This window comes from Rutilus rutilus, assembly GCF_951802725.1.
Source record: "Rutilus rutilus genome assembly, chromosome: 13".
Taxonomy (NCBI): domain Eukaryota; kingdom Metazoa; phylum Chordata; class Actinopteri; order Cypriniformes; family Leuciscidae; genus Rutilus; species Rutilus rutilus.
The window spans coordinates 36,094,041-36,106,559 of NC_140218.1; the positions used below are offsets into that span (position 1 = coordinate 36,094,041).

General features: G+C 38.2%; 1 protein-coding gene across 1 annotated transcript in view; it reads right to left on the reverse strand.

The window, feature by feature from the left end:
- Positions 1 to 12,519, reverse strand: part of slc9a8 (solute carrier family 9 member 8) — a 44,040-nt gene that overhangs the window by 21,315 nt on the left and 10,206 nt on the right. The window contains exons 5-8 of the mRNA XM_084427615.1: positions 4,420 to 4,503; positions 3,308 to 3,409; positions 3,108 to 3,142; positions 2,874 to 3,017 (exon numbers count right to left, since the gene is read on the reverse strand). Coding sequence (XP_084283741.1) covers positions 2,874 to 3,017; positions 3,108 to 3,142; positions 3,308 to 3,409; positions 4,420 to 4,503 — 365 coding nt within the window. The remainder of the gene's footprint in view (positions 1 to 2,873; positions 3,018 to 3,107; positions 3,143 to 3,307; positions 3,410 to 4,419; positions 4,504 to 12,519) is intronic.

Sequence of the window (12,519 nt, forward strand, 5' to 3'; positions counted from 1 at the left end):
ACACTCACAATGAGCACAAACAAACCTTGACAGGAGATAGAGACCAGACGAGATGAGTTGAAAAGAGACTAGATGAGGAGAGATGAGAGATATGATGGAACAAGAGAAGAGACAAGAAATGACAAGAGATAACAAACGAGACAAAAGATGAGGAGACAAACTAGCAAGAGGCTAGATGAAATGAGAAAAGAGGATTAGACTGTATAACAGAACAAGATGAGGCAAGAAATGAGAAGACAAACTATGAGATGAGATGAGACAAGTAAAGTTAAACAAGAGACTGTATGAGAAGAGAAAAAAAGAGGAATGAGATGAGATGAGAAATGAGAATAAAAATATACAGGGAGAGATGAGGAGAGAGAAGAGGCAATTTGAGACATGAGATGAGAAAAACTAGGGGATGAGAAAAGACGCTGTATGTAAAAACACAGACACAAAAGACGAGATGAGGAAAAATTAGATCAGAAGAGATGATAAAGGCAAAAGAGGCTAGATGAGAAGAGACAAGAGAAGAGAAGAACAGAAGAAACGTCAAGAAGTGACTACAAGAGAAGACACGAGACAAGAATGGAAAAGACGAGAAGAATAAACAAAAAGAGGTGAAATAGAAGAGACAAGAGGAGAAGAGAAAAGAAAACAGATTATTTGGAAAGAAAAAAAAGAGACACGCTGAGTTGAGACTAGATGCAATCATAGAGAAGAAGAGATGAGAAGACAAACTATGAAATGAGAAAAGACAAAAAGACAAGAAAATAAGAGACAAGAAGAGATGAGAAACATGACATGCAAAAGAGACAAGAGATGAACAGAAGAGAAGAGAAAAAATGATTTGAAAAGAAGAGAACAATAAGACCAACGAGATGAAATGAGACGAGATTAGAAAAGGGACAAGAAGAGACAGATGAGAGAGTTCTAACACATAATACAGTGTTAAAGCCACAATGAGAGATTGCAGATCCGTGAGCTGGTTAGTATGTGGTGCAGAAGATCACACATCTCACCCTTCCTGTTCAACGTGTTTGCAACATCATTTCATCAAGATAGTTGTCATATTCATTCTGTGCGAATCTTCAAAAACACAAAGTCCCATCGACTGTAAAACAAGTCAAACGTTTCAAAGACGTCACATTACATCTCCCCATGAGGTCAACAGATAATAATGAGGTTTTGACTTCTAATCTCTGATATTCCATTAGAATCAGCAGTTTCTACATAAACGCACAAAGACAGCTGGATGCAATTGTGTTGCTAAAACAAAGCCAGCATGACTGCGTGTAATTGCCTAGTGGACTGAGATTATAATCATTAATCATGTATGCGAAACTATACGTGCACAAAAATAAAACGGCAGTCTCAAACGTTGCTTAATGTGACGCCGTATGAGAGATACATGTAAACATACGCATGAGCCGGTTATAAAGATAGAAGCGCTCATGTTATACATGGATCTGATCTTGTCGTGCTCAGCAAGTTCAGGATTTGCCCGGCCACCCTGACCCAAATCCACAGTCGTAATCTCCCATCATTCAAGAGCTGGAAGGAAAGGTGGTGAAAGATGAGTCACATGTTCATTACTGCAATTTATTATAGGCTCCATATTTCCTGGAACTCATTAAATGAGCTTGATTTTGTCCAAGCACAAAGACAAAAGTTTTGATCACTAAAGGGTGTTCAGTTCCATGTAATAGTCAGTTCTGGTCATTTCTTACAATGTGGCACGTAAGTGGATCTAACGGCTAATTTAAGATCAGGGCTTTTAAATAATTGACGAGACAAGACCTCCACGATAGAGACGTGCTAAATGACTAAGCAGAAAGGCCCGTTAAAGCACTTGAGATGTCATCTATTTCTGAATTCCACTTCTAATGTCAGTTAAGGCTTATTAAAAAAAATAAAAAAAAATAATTTAGCATCATTTTCCACATAAACACAAATTCCCTTGACTTTTTTTTGAAGATTTGATTAATTTCCATGATTTTCCAGGCAGAATTTTATTTGGGAACGCTGCAGATTAGATCTGCATATGGTACAAAACAGCAATCTCCTGTTTTTCACGATGCGTCACCTTTAATTTAGAGTATCTCCTGATCTGAGAAGAGAGTGAGTTCCTGCTGAGAAAGCTGAAGAGGACTCAAAAAACACCCATTCATTTATAACCACCTCATGACCAAGAGTATATGGACCCCTCCTTCTAATGAATGGGTTTGGCTGTTCCAGTAATTCTAGTGAAGACAAACGTAGCATTAGCACCACACAATGCCATTCTGGAGAATTATCATGAAGTGTGTTTGTCTAGAACAAACTCAATGTGGAAAAAGGTTGTACAGGAACACCAAAGTCCATCAGTCCTAGTCGATTATAAAAATCTGCATGTATACACTGTGCGAAAGTCATTTATCATATTGAAAGCACACCTTTATATGGTCATAAACCATGTGACGTGGAAGCAGAAAATGAGCATAAGGCAGAAGCACACAGAATGAGGATGTCTGCAGGCCACAAAGCCAACGGCAGCTTGGCCACAGACAGCAAAAAAATGCCTGACACACTTGCTCACAAAACCTGCACAGAAACAATGTGTGACCGAGATTGCAACACCAACTCCTGTCACACAACACATTCTCCTAAATCAAAGCTCAAGCGCAGTGTCTGCGAACCTCCCTTGAGAAGCTGTGAATGTAGTTGTCTTTTGCTTTTTGCACAATTGAACCACTTGGCCAATGATAGTGGTAGTGGTGGCTTGAGACCAGCATGTTTTAGAGCTGATCTTTCTGGTGGGAACGTGTAGAATGGGGGTGAGATTGTGCTTAGGTTTCAGTTCCAGTTGGTGTAAAATGACAGACAAAGAGTTAAGATGATTCAGTGAGGCGTACTTTGTTAATACGATGGAGACGGCGTCGTTTAGGATGCTCTCCCCGAACACCAGCATATTGAGCACCGGATCCACATTCAGGGCATTAAAGATGGCGATAGTGGCGACTGGATCCACAGCGGAGATCAGAGAACCAAACGCAAAACTAGAGAGAGAAGAACAACAGAGGAGAACCATGAAGACATGAACGTACACGCCAAAGCCTTTGCTCAATAGTTTCAGATGTTCTTCTCACCTGTCTGTCATTGTCATCTTGTAAATAACATCAGCCTATTTTCAAGAAACACATCCAAACATAACAGTCATAATCATGGAGAGATCATGCCGAAGGAGCGGTTAAGGTGTGCCAACTAGTCCAACTAGATAAACCACTTACGATCACTTATAGGTCTGCTTACATAACTGTTGATGTCTATTAAAACAGAAAGAAGATACCTGTCCCAGGAAATAGATCCCCCCTCCGACGATGAAGGCTGAAATCGCTGTTCCAAAGACGGCGAATAATGTGATTGAGCCGATGTTTTGGAAAAAATTACCCTGTGGAATAAAAACGTGTCGTTTATATCCATTTATAGAACTATAACAGTCAAAAGTTGACTAACATACTCATTAAAAAAAAGTTTGCTACTCTATACAACTTTTAATATTTATTATTATTATTATTAAAAGCAATAAACCGTCTGCATCACATGGCTTAGTGTTTCAATCGAACTTCCGTTTCTGACTTTGGGTCTCACCGTTACAATATATAATTTGTAAGGCCAAGTCTTCACACGCAGTTTCACAAAGCTTAACTACACTAAACCTGCTTCGTTTTAAGACACCAACTTGCAGTGAGATTCAGCAATTCTCATTCTAACTCGTAACTACTGAGTGTTACCCTGGTAATCCAGAGTTCTCACGAGAGCACAAGTTGAATTTGCTCAGCGAGTTACTCTGGTGTCCAGTAATGATGCTCATTAAATATGCCCCTCGATCTGAGCTGCACCAATCACATTGGGTTATCTGATATAGGCGGGCCAGAGGCGAGATGACGACAGCGTTGTGACGTCGAAGTCATTAGTAAACATTGCAAGATGGCTATGGATGAACACCAGTGGTTTGAAACGGCTTTGGCCGCTACAATGAACGAGTTAGACTTGGCTTTTTATCTTAAAGAGGAACAGAAGACGCCGCTCGAACCGTTCCTTTGCAAGAAGGACGTTTTTGCTGTTTTGCCGACCGGATACGGCGAGAGTCTAATCTACCAGTTAGCTCCGCTGGCAGCTAAACGATAACTTGTTGTGATTGGTCGTAGTGTTACCCAATTGCGTGCAGTGAGATTTTCAAATGCATGCCTGGTGCCGCCCCTCGAGCTGGCCGATTTTCATTAGTCGACGCCAGACCATTAATCTTTCAGATTTAGGTCTGGATTTCCAGGCTAACTGAGTTTGGACCTTTCAGACGGATTCAGTTCGGGTGCTTAAAGCATATAGTGCTGACATATTTTACAACAACTTATTCATGGCTCCTTTTTTGAAAATGAATAATATCTCAGTAATATTTACCTTATGCAATGAGTATCCAGACTCAAAAATGATTGGCGGTAAAAGTAACAGGAAGAACATATTGGGACGAAACATCTCCTCTTCCTGTGAAAGAAAGAAAAGAAAGATACTTGAACATACAGACATTTTATTTCATCGTGGATACTGCTCATATGAATACTGTTATTATTAATAGTAGGTTAGTCTTACAAGCATTTCAGTCTATCATGTGATTGTGATTTCAGTCAGGGGTGATTGTGAAATCAACACACAGTAACAGTTTAAAACGGGCCCAAATCTGAGGAAAACCGCAGATACCCTGTTTACATAGTATTTACACTATTAACATAGTCATTTTCAATGATATTAAGCACAGTAACAGTAGTAATAATTTGGCTGGTAATCATGTTTAGTCTAGTTTACGTCTCTTTATTTAAAAAAATCTTTTTTTTTTTCTTATAGTTAAAACAAATGATTAAACTATATTTTTTAGATGAAACCATAGACTCTAAAAAAAATATGGACGTAGTATCCGTGACGTCACCCGTAGGTTTCTGAAGACCGTTTCTGAAGCCTAAAGTGGGCGTGGCCGACCGTCGCCATCTTGGCAGCGCGTCATTTTTGCAGTCAGACAATGAGCTGAGATAACGTGACGGCTAACTGACAGCAAACGGCTAATGATGACTAATGACCACAGCAGCGGGAATCCACCTGTCACTCAAAAGTGGACACACCCTTAATTATGCAGAAAATATGCTAAAAATTCACCCCCCTCACAGTCGTCATGAAGGGCAAAATTAGCTGTATAGACCAAAGCCACTTTTTGCTCCAGGCTGTAAACATGTTTTTTCCTGCTGTAAAGTTGCAGATGCAGATTTGACTCACTTTTGCAGCCAGCCGATGAATTGCCGTTTAATTCACTTCCGTGCCGGTTTCAAGAGAGAGATTTGTTTAACCCTGGCCTTTATATAATAAAGATGATATTTAAGATGACACACACACACACAGTGTCAGTGATTGAGTGTGTGTAATGTGTTTGCAAACATATGCGTATATTTGTGTGTGCAAGTAAACATGTACATTACACTGGAGTACAAAGCGGAATTGCGTTGATCCTGTGACAGTGATGATGATGGCATGTGTGCAGAGACGTACAAAGATCCCCTTCACACATGTGACAACCAGCGCATCACATTTCATCACTTGCACACCGTCATTCTTGAAGTTCCTGTGCAGGGAGGCCTTGCTCCACCACATTCCCTTTCAGTTCCATAACACTCCATCACTCACTGAGGGACACAAGCTACATGTTGGGTCATGAATGTTGAGAGAAAGTCAGGGAACCGTCTTGAAAACGGCAGAGAAATATGAGAGGAATTAGGAATTGTGTAGGTGTTAAAACATGAACCCTTGCATGAGAGTTGTTGGCATTTTTGTTGCAACTCTGGGAACTTTTTTAGACGAGATACGCAAGCTTCTGACGGCAAAGCTTTTACAATCAGAAGGCAGCAAAATGACATGCCTTATAAGATGGATCAAATTAAAAGCACTAATCTTCATGGATAAAGCCAGAAACACTGCATGCGAATGCAAACACACTCAACGTAAGCTTGATCTGATAAAAATTGTTTTTAATTGTTTCATAACTAAGGAAGTACACATTGCATTATCAGAGCTGTCGCAAGGGCTGCTAAGGTTGGGCAATGGGCATAAGTGTAAACCAGGGTTTTTTTAACCGCTCTTTGAGCCCAAGGCAATCCCAGGATGCATTGCAACAATCATTTATCATTTTGAAAATGTCATTCTGAAATCTGACTAAAACATAAAAGCATGTCCATCCAACTGAAGATTAATCATTTCAACCAACATTTGTGTCATGTTTTTTTTGTGTGCTTAATAGAGTTTGAAGTTTTTAGTTTAACATCTGGCTTTTAGACCAACAGAAATGTGAGCAAAACACCAGGGAAAGGTTATTAACATCAAGAACTAAACTAACAAGCAAAGAAAATGAATGGTTAGTGAAAGGTCTATTCACGCTTCGAGCAAAACAAAACAGCTTCCAGTGTCTGTTTATTCACATGCTTTAATGGAAAAAAGCAATGAAAAGGGTTAGTTTACACATGTTTTCATGTTTTAAAGGGTTAGTTTACACATGTTTTCATGTTTTAAAGGGTTAGTTTACACATGATTTCATGTTTTAAAGGGTTAGTTTACACATGATTTCATGTTTTAAAGGGTTAGTTTACACACGTTTTCATGTTTTAAAGGGTTAGTTCACACATGTTTTCATGTTTTAAAGGGTTAGTTTACACACGTTTTCATGTTTTAAAGGGTTAGTTCACACAAAAATAAAAACCCTGTCATCATTTACTCGCCTTCACGTCGTTCCGAACCCATAAGACTTTCGTTCATCTTCGAAACACACATGAAGATCTTTGTATTGAAACCATTTGACCAAAATTTCTGAAAGTTCATGAAAAAATAAGCAAGTAATCGATATTAATCAATAAGCTGAATTCAAGACTTCTGAAGAGACACAGTCGCTTCAAATGATGAACACATTTAATAGCGATTACTTTTACAATGTCTTTGTGAACTTTTTGAAACATTGAAATGAACTATAAATGGAGGGACAGAAATCTCTCAGGTTTCATTCAAAAAAAAAAATATGAATTTGTGTTTTGAAGGTAAACAAAAGTAAGCTGGGTTTAGAACGGCATGAGGGAGAGTAAATTACAACACTTTTATTTTTGGATGAACTATCCCTTAACACTTCCCCATTTAACACTTCCCCAACCATTGTTGGGATTTTCCGGCAATCCATGTTACACATCTTCTGACACGAGTACAGGATCTCCCATCCAAAAACAAGCAATAGAAGCGAAAGCTAATGTGATCATCAAACATTAAGAGGCATTTAAATCAAAACTAGCAAACGCAACCAAATGAAATGTTGACCCAGGACGAGGTACAGGACAATAGCTGCGTTTCAATTACCCTTTGAAAAATACTCTCAATGGAAACGTCAATTTCGCTTGAAAAAAGTTTTTACGCTCGCATGAGGTGTTTTCTACGGAAGCCCTGAACCGCAACATAAAAAAAAAAAAAATCTGTAAAAAAAAAAAAAATGCTATCATTTCGAGATTAAAGTCGAAATGTTTCAAGATTAAAGTCGAAATGTTTCGAGATTAAAGTCGAAATGTTTCGAGAATAAAGTCTTCCATAGAAGTTGTGTGTGTGCTTGCCGTTATTTCACATTGCCGCACAGGCATTCATGCGTGTGCGTGCGTGTGTGTGTGTGTGTAAAGACATGCGCTTGTGAAGTCGAACTGCCGTCTATAATAGACACCGTACGTTCTGGATACATTTTAAGTGCATCATTCTGTATCCAATCATTTGGCCGGATCCCGTGATTTCCTCAAATATAATAACCACTGGTGGTTGAGGAAAGATTCCCTGAAATGATTGTAAAGTGCTTTTAAGTGTAGGGCCTACAGTAGACATATGAAAGCGCTATATAAATGTCTCATTCATGCATTCATTCATAAAGTTGGATATCTTGATCCAGTCTGACAGTATATTTTATAACGTCCTATTGCCTAATGTCATGTTGGTAGACCTGTAGAATATCCCTTTGTTGAAAGCCCAGATAAAAGTAAAAAGCTATTATTTTGTGTAGATCCAGTTTACACACACACACACACACACACACACACACGCACGCACACACATGAATGACTGTGCGGCAATGTGAAATAAAGGCAAGCACACACACAACTTCTACGGAAGACTTTATTCTCGAAACATTTCGACTTTAATCTCGAAACATGTCGACTTTAATCTCGAAATGATAGCTTTTTTTTTTTTTTTATATATATATATATATATATATATATATATATATATATATATATTGCGGTTCAGGGCTTCCGTAGTTTTCAGGCAATTCGGAAAAGGAATATTTCGCAAAACTGCAATGGATTTTTTTTTTTTTTTAAGGGGTGGTTGATTATGATTTCACTTTTGTAACTTTAGTTAGTGTGTAATGTTGCTGTTTGAGCATAAACAACATCTGCAAAGTTACAACGCTGAAAGTTCAGAGCAAAGGGAGATATTTGCTTTTAAAGAAATCGCTTTTTAAGGACTACAACAAACGGCTGGTAGAGACTACACCACACTCCTCCCGGGTTAGTGACATCACCAACCCTAGAATTAACAAACTCCGCCCCCTGAACACAATTCATAAATTCATCAACTAACCATTCAGAAATGCCGTCTACATGTTGTCACTTCTTCTCGAGTCTCTCCATCATTGTCTGACTCCGGTTTGAACATAAAAGGCAAAAAGTTCTTGAAATTTCCAGTGTGTCTGTTTGAGGTAAAAGGGCACGAGCTGTTGAAGCTCCGCCCCCTGCGCCGGGAGCAGCAGCTCATTTGCATTTAAAGGGACACACACAAAAAACGGTGTGTGTTTGCTCACCCTCAAAAAGTGACAATTTTAACATGCTATATAAAATTATCTGTGGGGTATTTTGAGCTAAAACTTCACACACACACGCTGGAGACATCAGAGACTTATTTTATATCTTGTGAAAAGTGCATTATACCACCCCTTTAAGTATTTACAGGTCACCTGACGTAGATGGAGCGGCGTGTTGGACAGAAGACGGAGACAGAGTTCTTCAATAAAATCATAAAAGACAAAAGAACAAACAACAAAGAAATGCCACAATTTATCAAGAGCTTGAAGCAGATCTGAGGGAGAAACACCCAGAAACGCCTCATATGAGCCGCTCACAGTATAAGGGGCTTTCCTTGCCATTAATGCTTGGATAACACGCCTACGTCTCCTTCCATTATAATAATGGCCAGTGCGGTGGCTGAGATATACTGTACGTAAACCTACTAACATCCATCGCCATGGTTTTTGGCATGACTTAACACGAGAGGAAAAAAATAAGTTTTAGTTGCATAACATTGGTTAGTGGAAACGCCGTCATTTCACAATAGTTGTCAATCTACATGCTAAAGTTTTGTGCAAATCTGTAATGGAAACATGGCTTGTGAAGCTTTAGGGCTGTTGATGGACATGATCTACTCGACCTGTGTTTTGATCATCGTTCTGAATCCAAGCCTTTGACACAAACGTGACTTAAGACGTAAAGAGGGGAACAAGATGTACTTAAAAAATGTCCCGTCTCTGGATATAGTTTCGATTCAGTCGTGGTAGATTTTAGTTAAAAGGCTGCCCACAAAAAGCTCTTCAAATCAGCCACTTCATTTCGGTTAGGGTGTTGCCTTAGGAGGTCGCTGCCTATGTAGACAGCAGACAACAATGCAACCAACTAGGACTTGCTGAAGGCAACGAAACACGAAACATGTACATCACGAGGCAGACAATCCTCAAACTTCAGCACATTTTTATTAGAAATGGGGCTCAGGAACGTTGTGTCAAGACACGTGGTTAAATGTGCATCGGGTGCAAAGCCTTATTTATGGACTCGGAGCATATGGGCAGACGGGTAAAGGTGCTTCGAGTCCATCTGTAGTAACAAGAGAACAGCATGTCGTAGCTTCAGGAGGACAAGCTGCTGGCAAGAACTAGCATGCTATTTTGAGGCTAGCCTCAATCAATCAATCGATCCAGTTTATTACAAACTCAGTTCGTTTCTTTGAGCTCATCTCATCTTTAACCTAATAGTCGGCTCACTGATTCTTGCAAAATGAGACAAAACGTGTCACACAACCAGTCTTTAGTTTGTTAAATAGCAACATTTCTACTTTGAAACGGGTCAGAGATGATCATTAGTTTGTTCTTAACACACAAGTGTCCCATTTCATTTGATTTGCTCTATATCAATGTCATTACATTATCACTCACTACCCCTAAAACCTGCTGTCTCAACTCAATATATTAGTGTTGTCAAATGTACTGGTGCTTTGGTATTGTCAGGGATATGTTGTGTTTTGTCTGAGTTATTGATCAATAGCTGTTTTTCCTTTGACCCACATTTTCCATGTGTTTGGGAAAATGTCTTTAAACTCGTTAATCAACTCATCAGTTTCCTTTGTTTGCCGCATGTGTCTAAGCCTTCAGTTGCAGTCTGTTCCTGGTCCGGTTTTTGTTCTGCGTTGATGGTTATGTGGTCGATTATCTCCAAGTTATTCTCTTGTTCCTTGTTTAAATTAAGAATTAAAAGATTATTCCATTGGACTCTTTTGTCGTGTGCTTAAGGCGAGACATGCAGTGGTCAGTTTTGAGATTTTGGGCTAGTTTACTCCTTCAATATGTGTTCTTTCAAGCTGCTATAAAGAAAACGTTGAAAATATACATTATTACATTTTGTTTACTTGCGGCGGAAAATTTCTCCCGAATTTACCAAGAAGTGAGCATTCCAGCGCGACACGCCGGGATCCGTCTGTTCACTGGAGTCTGTCATGACCGGTCTCGTTGTAAGGCTCTGAGTCTCCTGCACAGGGCTATGTAACCCAAATATGGGCATTTCCTTTCTATCAGTAACCAATCATCAATGTCCAAAGGGGGATTTAAAGCGAACGACGAAATCTCATTTAGAGCTATTTAACTCTTTAAATGCCGTTTTCTCAAAATGAGTTTTTCATTCTCCAGTACAAACATCTCAGCCTATGTAGCACCTGTGTACACCAAACTCTCCAGTTATACACTTAGCAGCATTTATGTGACATTTTAATTAAAAAAATATGGCGAAAATCGATTTTCTTAAGGCTATGGACAGTATATTTTGATTTCCTAGGTAATGAAAGCATATATCCTGAAATCCCTCTGATCTTCTGTATAAACAAAATGAAAAAAGAATTTTGCACCTGGCTTTATCATATGTTCAGATCGATCTATCTACCGAAAATATGCAAAATCTTGCTTATTTAATGAGATAATGCCTAATTTTCTTAATTAAACATACAAATTTCTAAAACTTGAAATGCATTTTTTATATATACTTGTGTAAGTAATCAACTGAGGAAGTTTCATGGTCATATCTATTATTTAAAATTTTACCCTATTCACCTGTAATGTCTCGCCTTAATACAGCCACTAACCGTAACCGTGGTATCAAGTCAATATATATGTATATACAGTGCAATGCATAAGTGAATACACCCATGCTAAAGTTGACTAAAAAGAGGAATAAAAAAATCATATTTTGGAAATTGAACTTAATGCCTTAATTAAAAAAATTAGGAAAAATCCAACCTTTAAGGACACCAATTTTCTTTGTGAATGAATAATGTATCGTAAATAAATAAATGTTCTTCCTTAAAATACATGGTGCATAAGTGAGTACACCCCTATGTTAAATTCCCATAGAGGCAGGCAGATTTTAATTTTTAAGTATTTTTTTTTATTTTTTTTTAGGATACTATGCATCCTGATAAAGTTCCCTTGGCCTTTGGAATTAAAATAGCCCCACATCATCACATAGCCTTCACCATACCTAGAGATTGGTATGATTTTATTTCAGTTAGCCTAATAGCTAGTTTGATTTGCATTGAGAGATGATCGTATGGAAAGTACCCCATGCCAATCTCTAGGTATGGTGAATGCTATGTGATGATGTGGGGCTATTTTAATTCCAAAGGCCAAGGGAACTTTATCAGGATGCATAGTATCCTAAAAAATAAATTAAAAAAAATACTTAAAAATTAAAATCTGCCTGCCTCTATGGGAATTTAACATAGGGGTGTACTCACTTATGCACCATGTATTTTAAGGAAGAACATTTATTTATTTACGATACATTATTCATTCACAAAGAAAATTGGTGTCCTTAAAGGTTGGATTTTTCCTAATTTTTTTAATTAAGGCATTAAGTTCAATTTCCAAAATATGATTTTTTATTCCTCTTTTTAGTCAACTTTAGCATGGGTGTATTCACTTATGCATTGCACTGTATATATACTATATACTCTATAGACTTTGTTTAATGTAGATACCAAACTTTCTATTTACTAACAAAGTAAATAGGGTTGATTTTGATTTCATGACGACTTTAACAACATGTTTTTCGAAGCCTGTCACAGACATTTCTGTTGATGCAAAGCAACATTTTCTGCATCACTACTCTTCAGTATCACATGATCCTT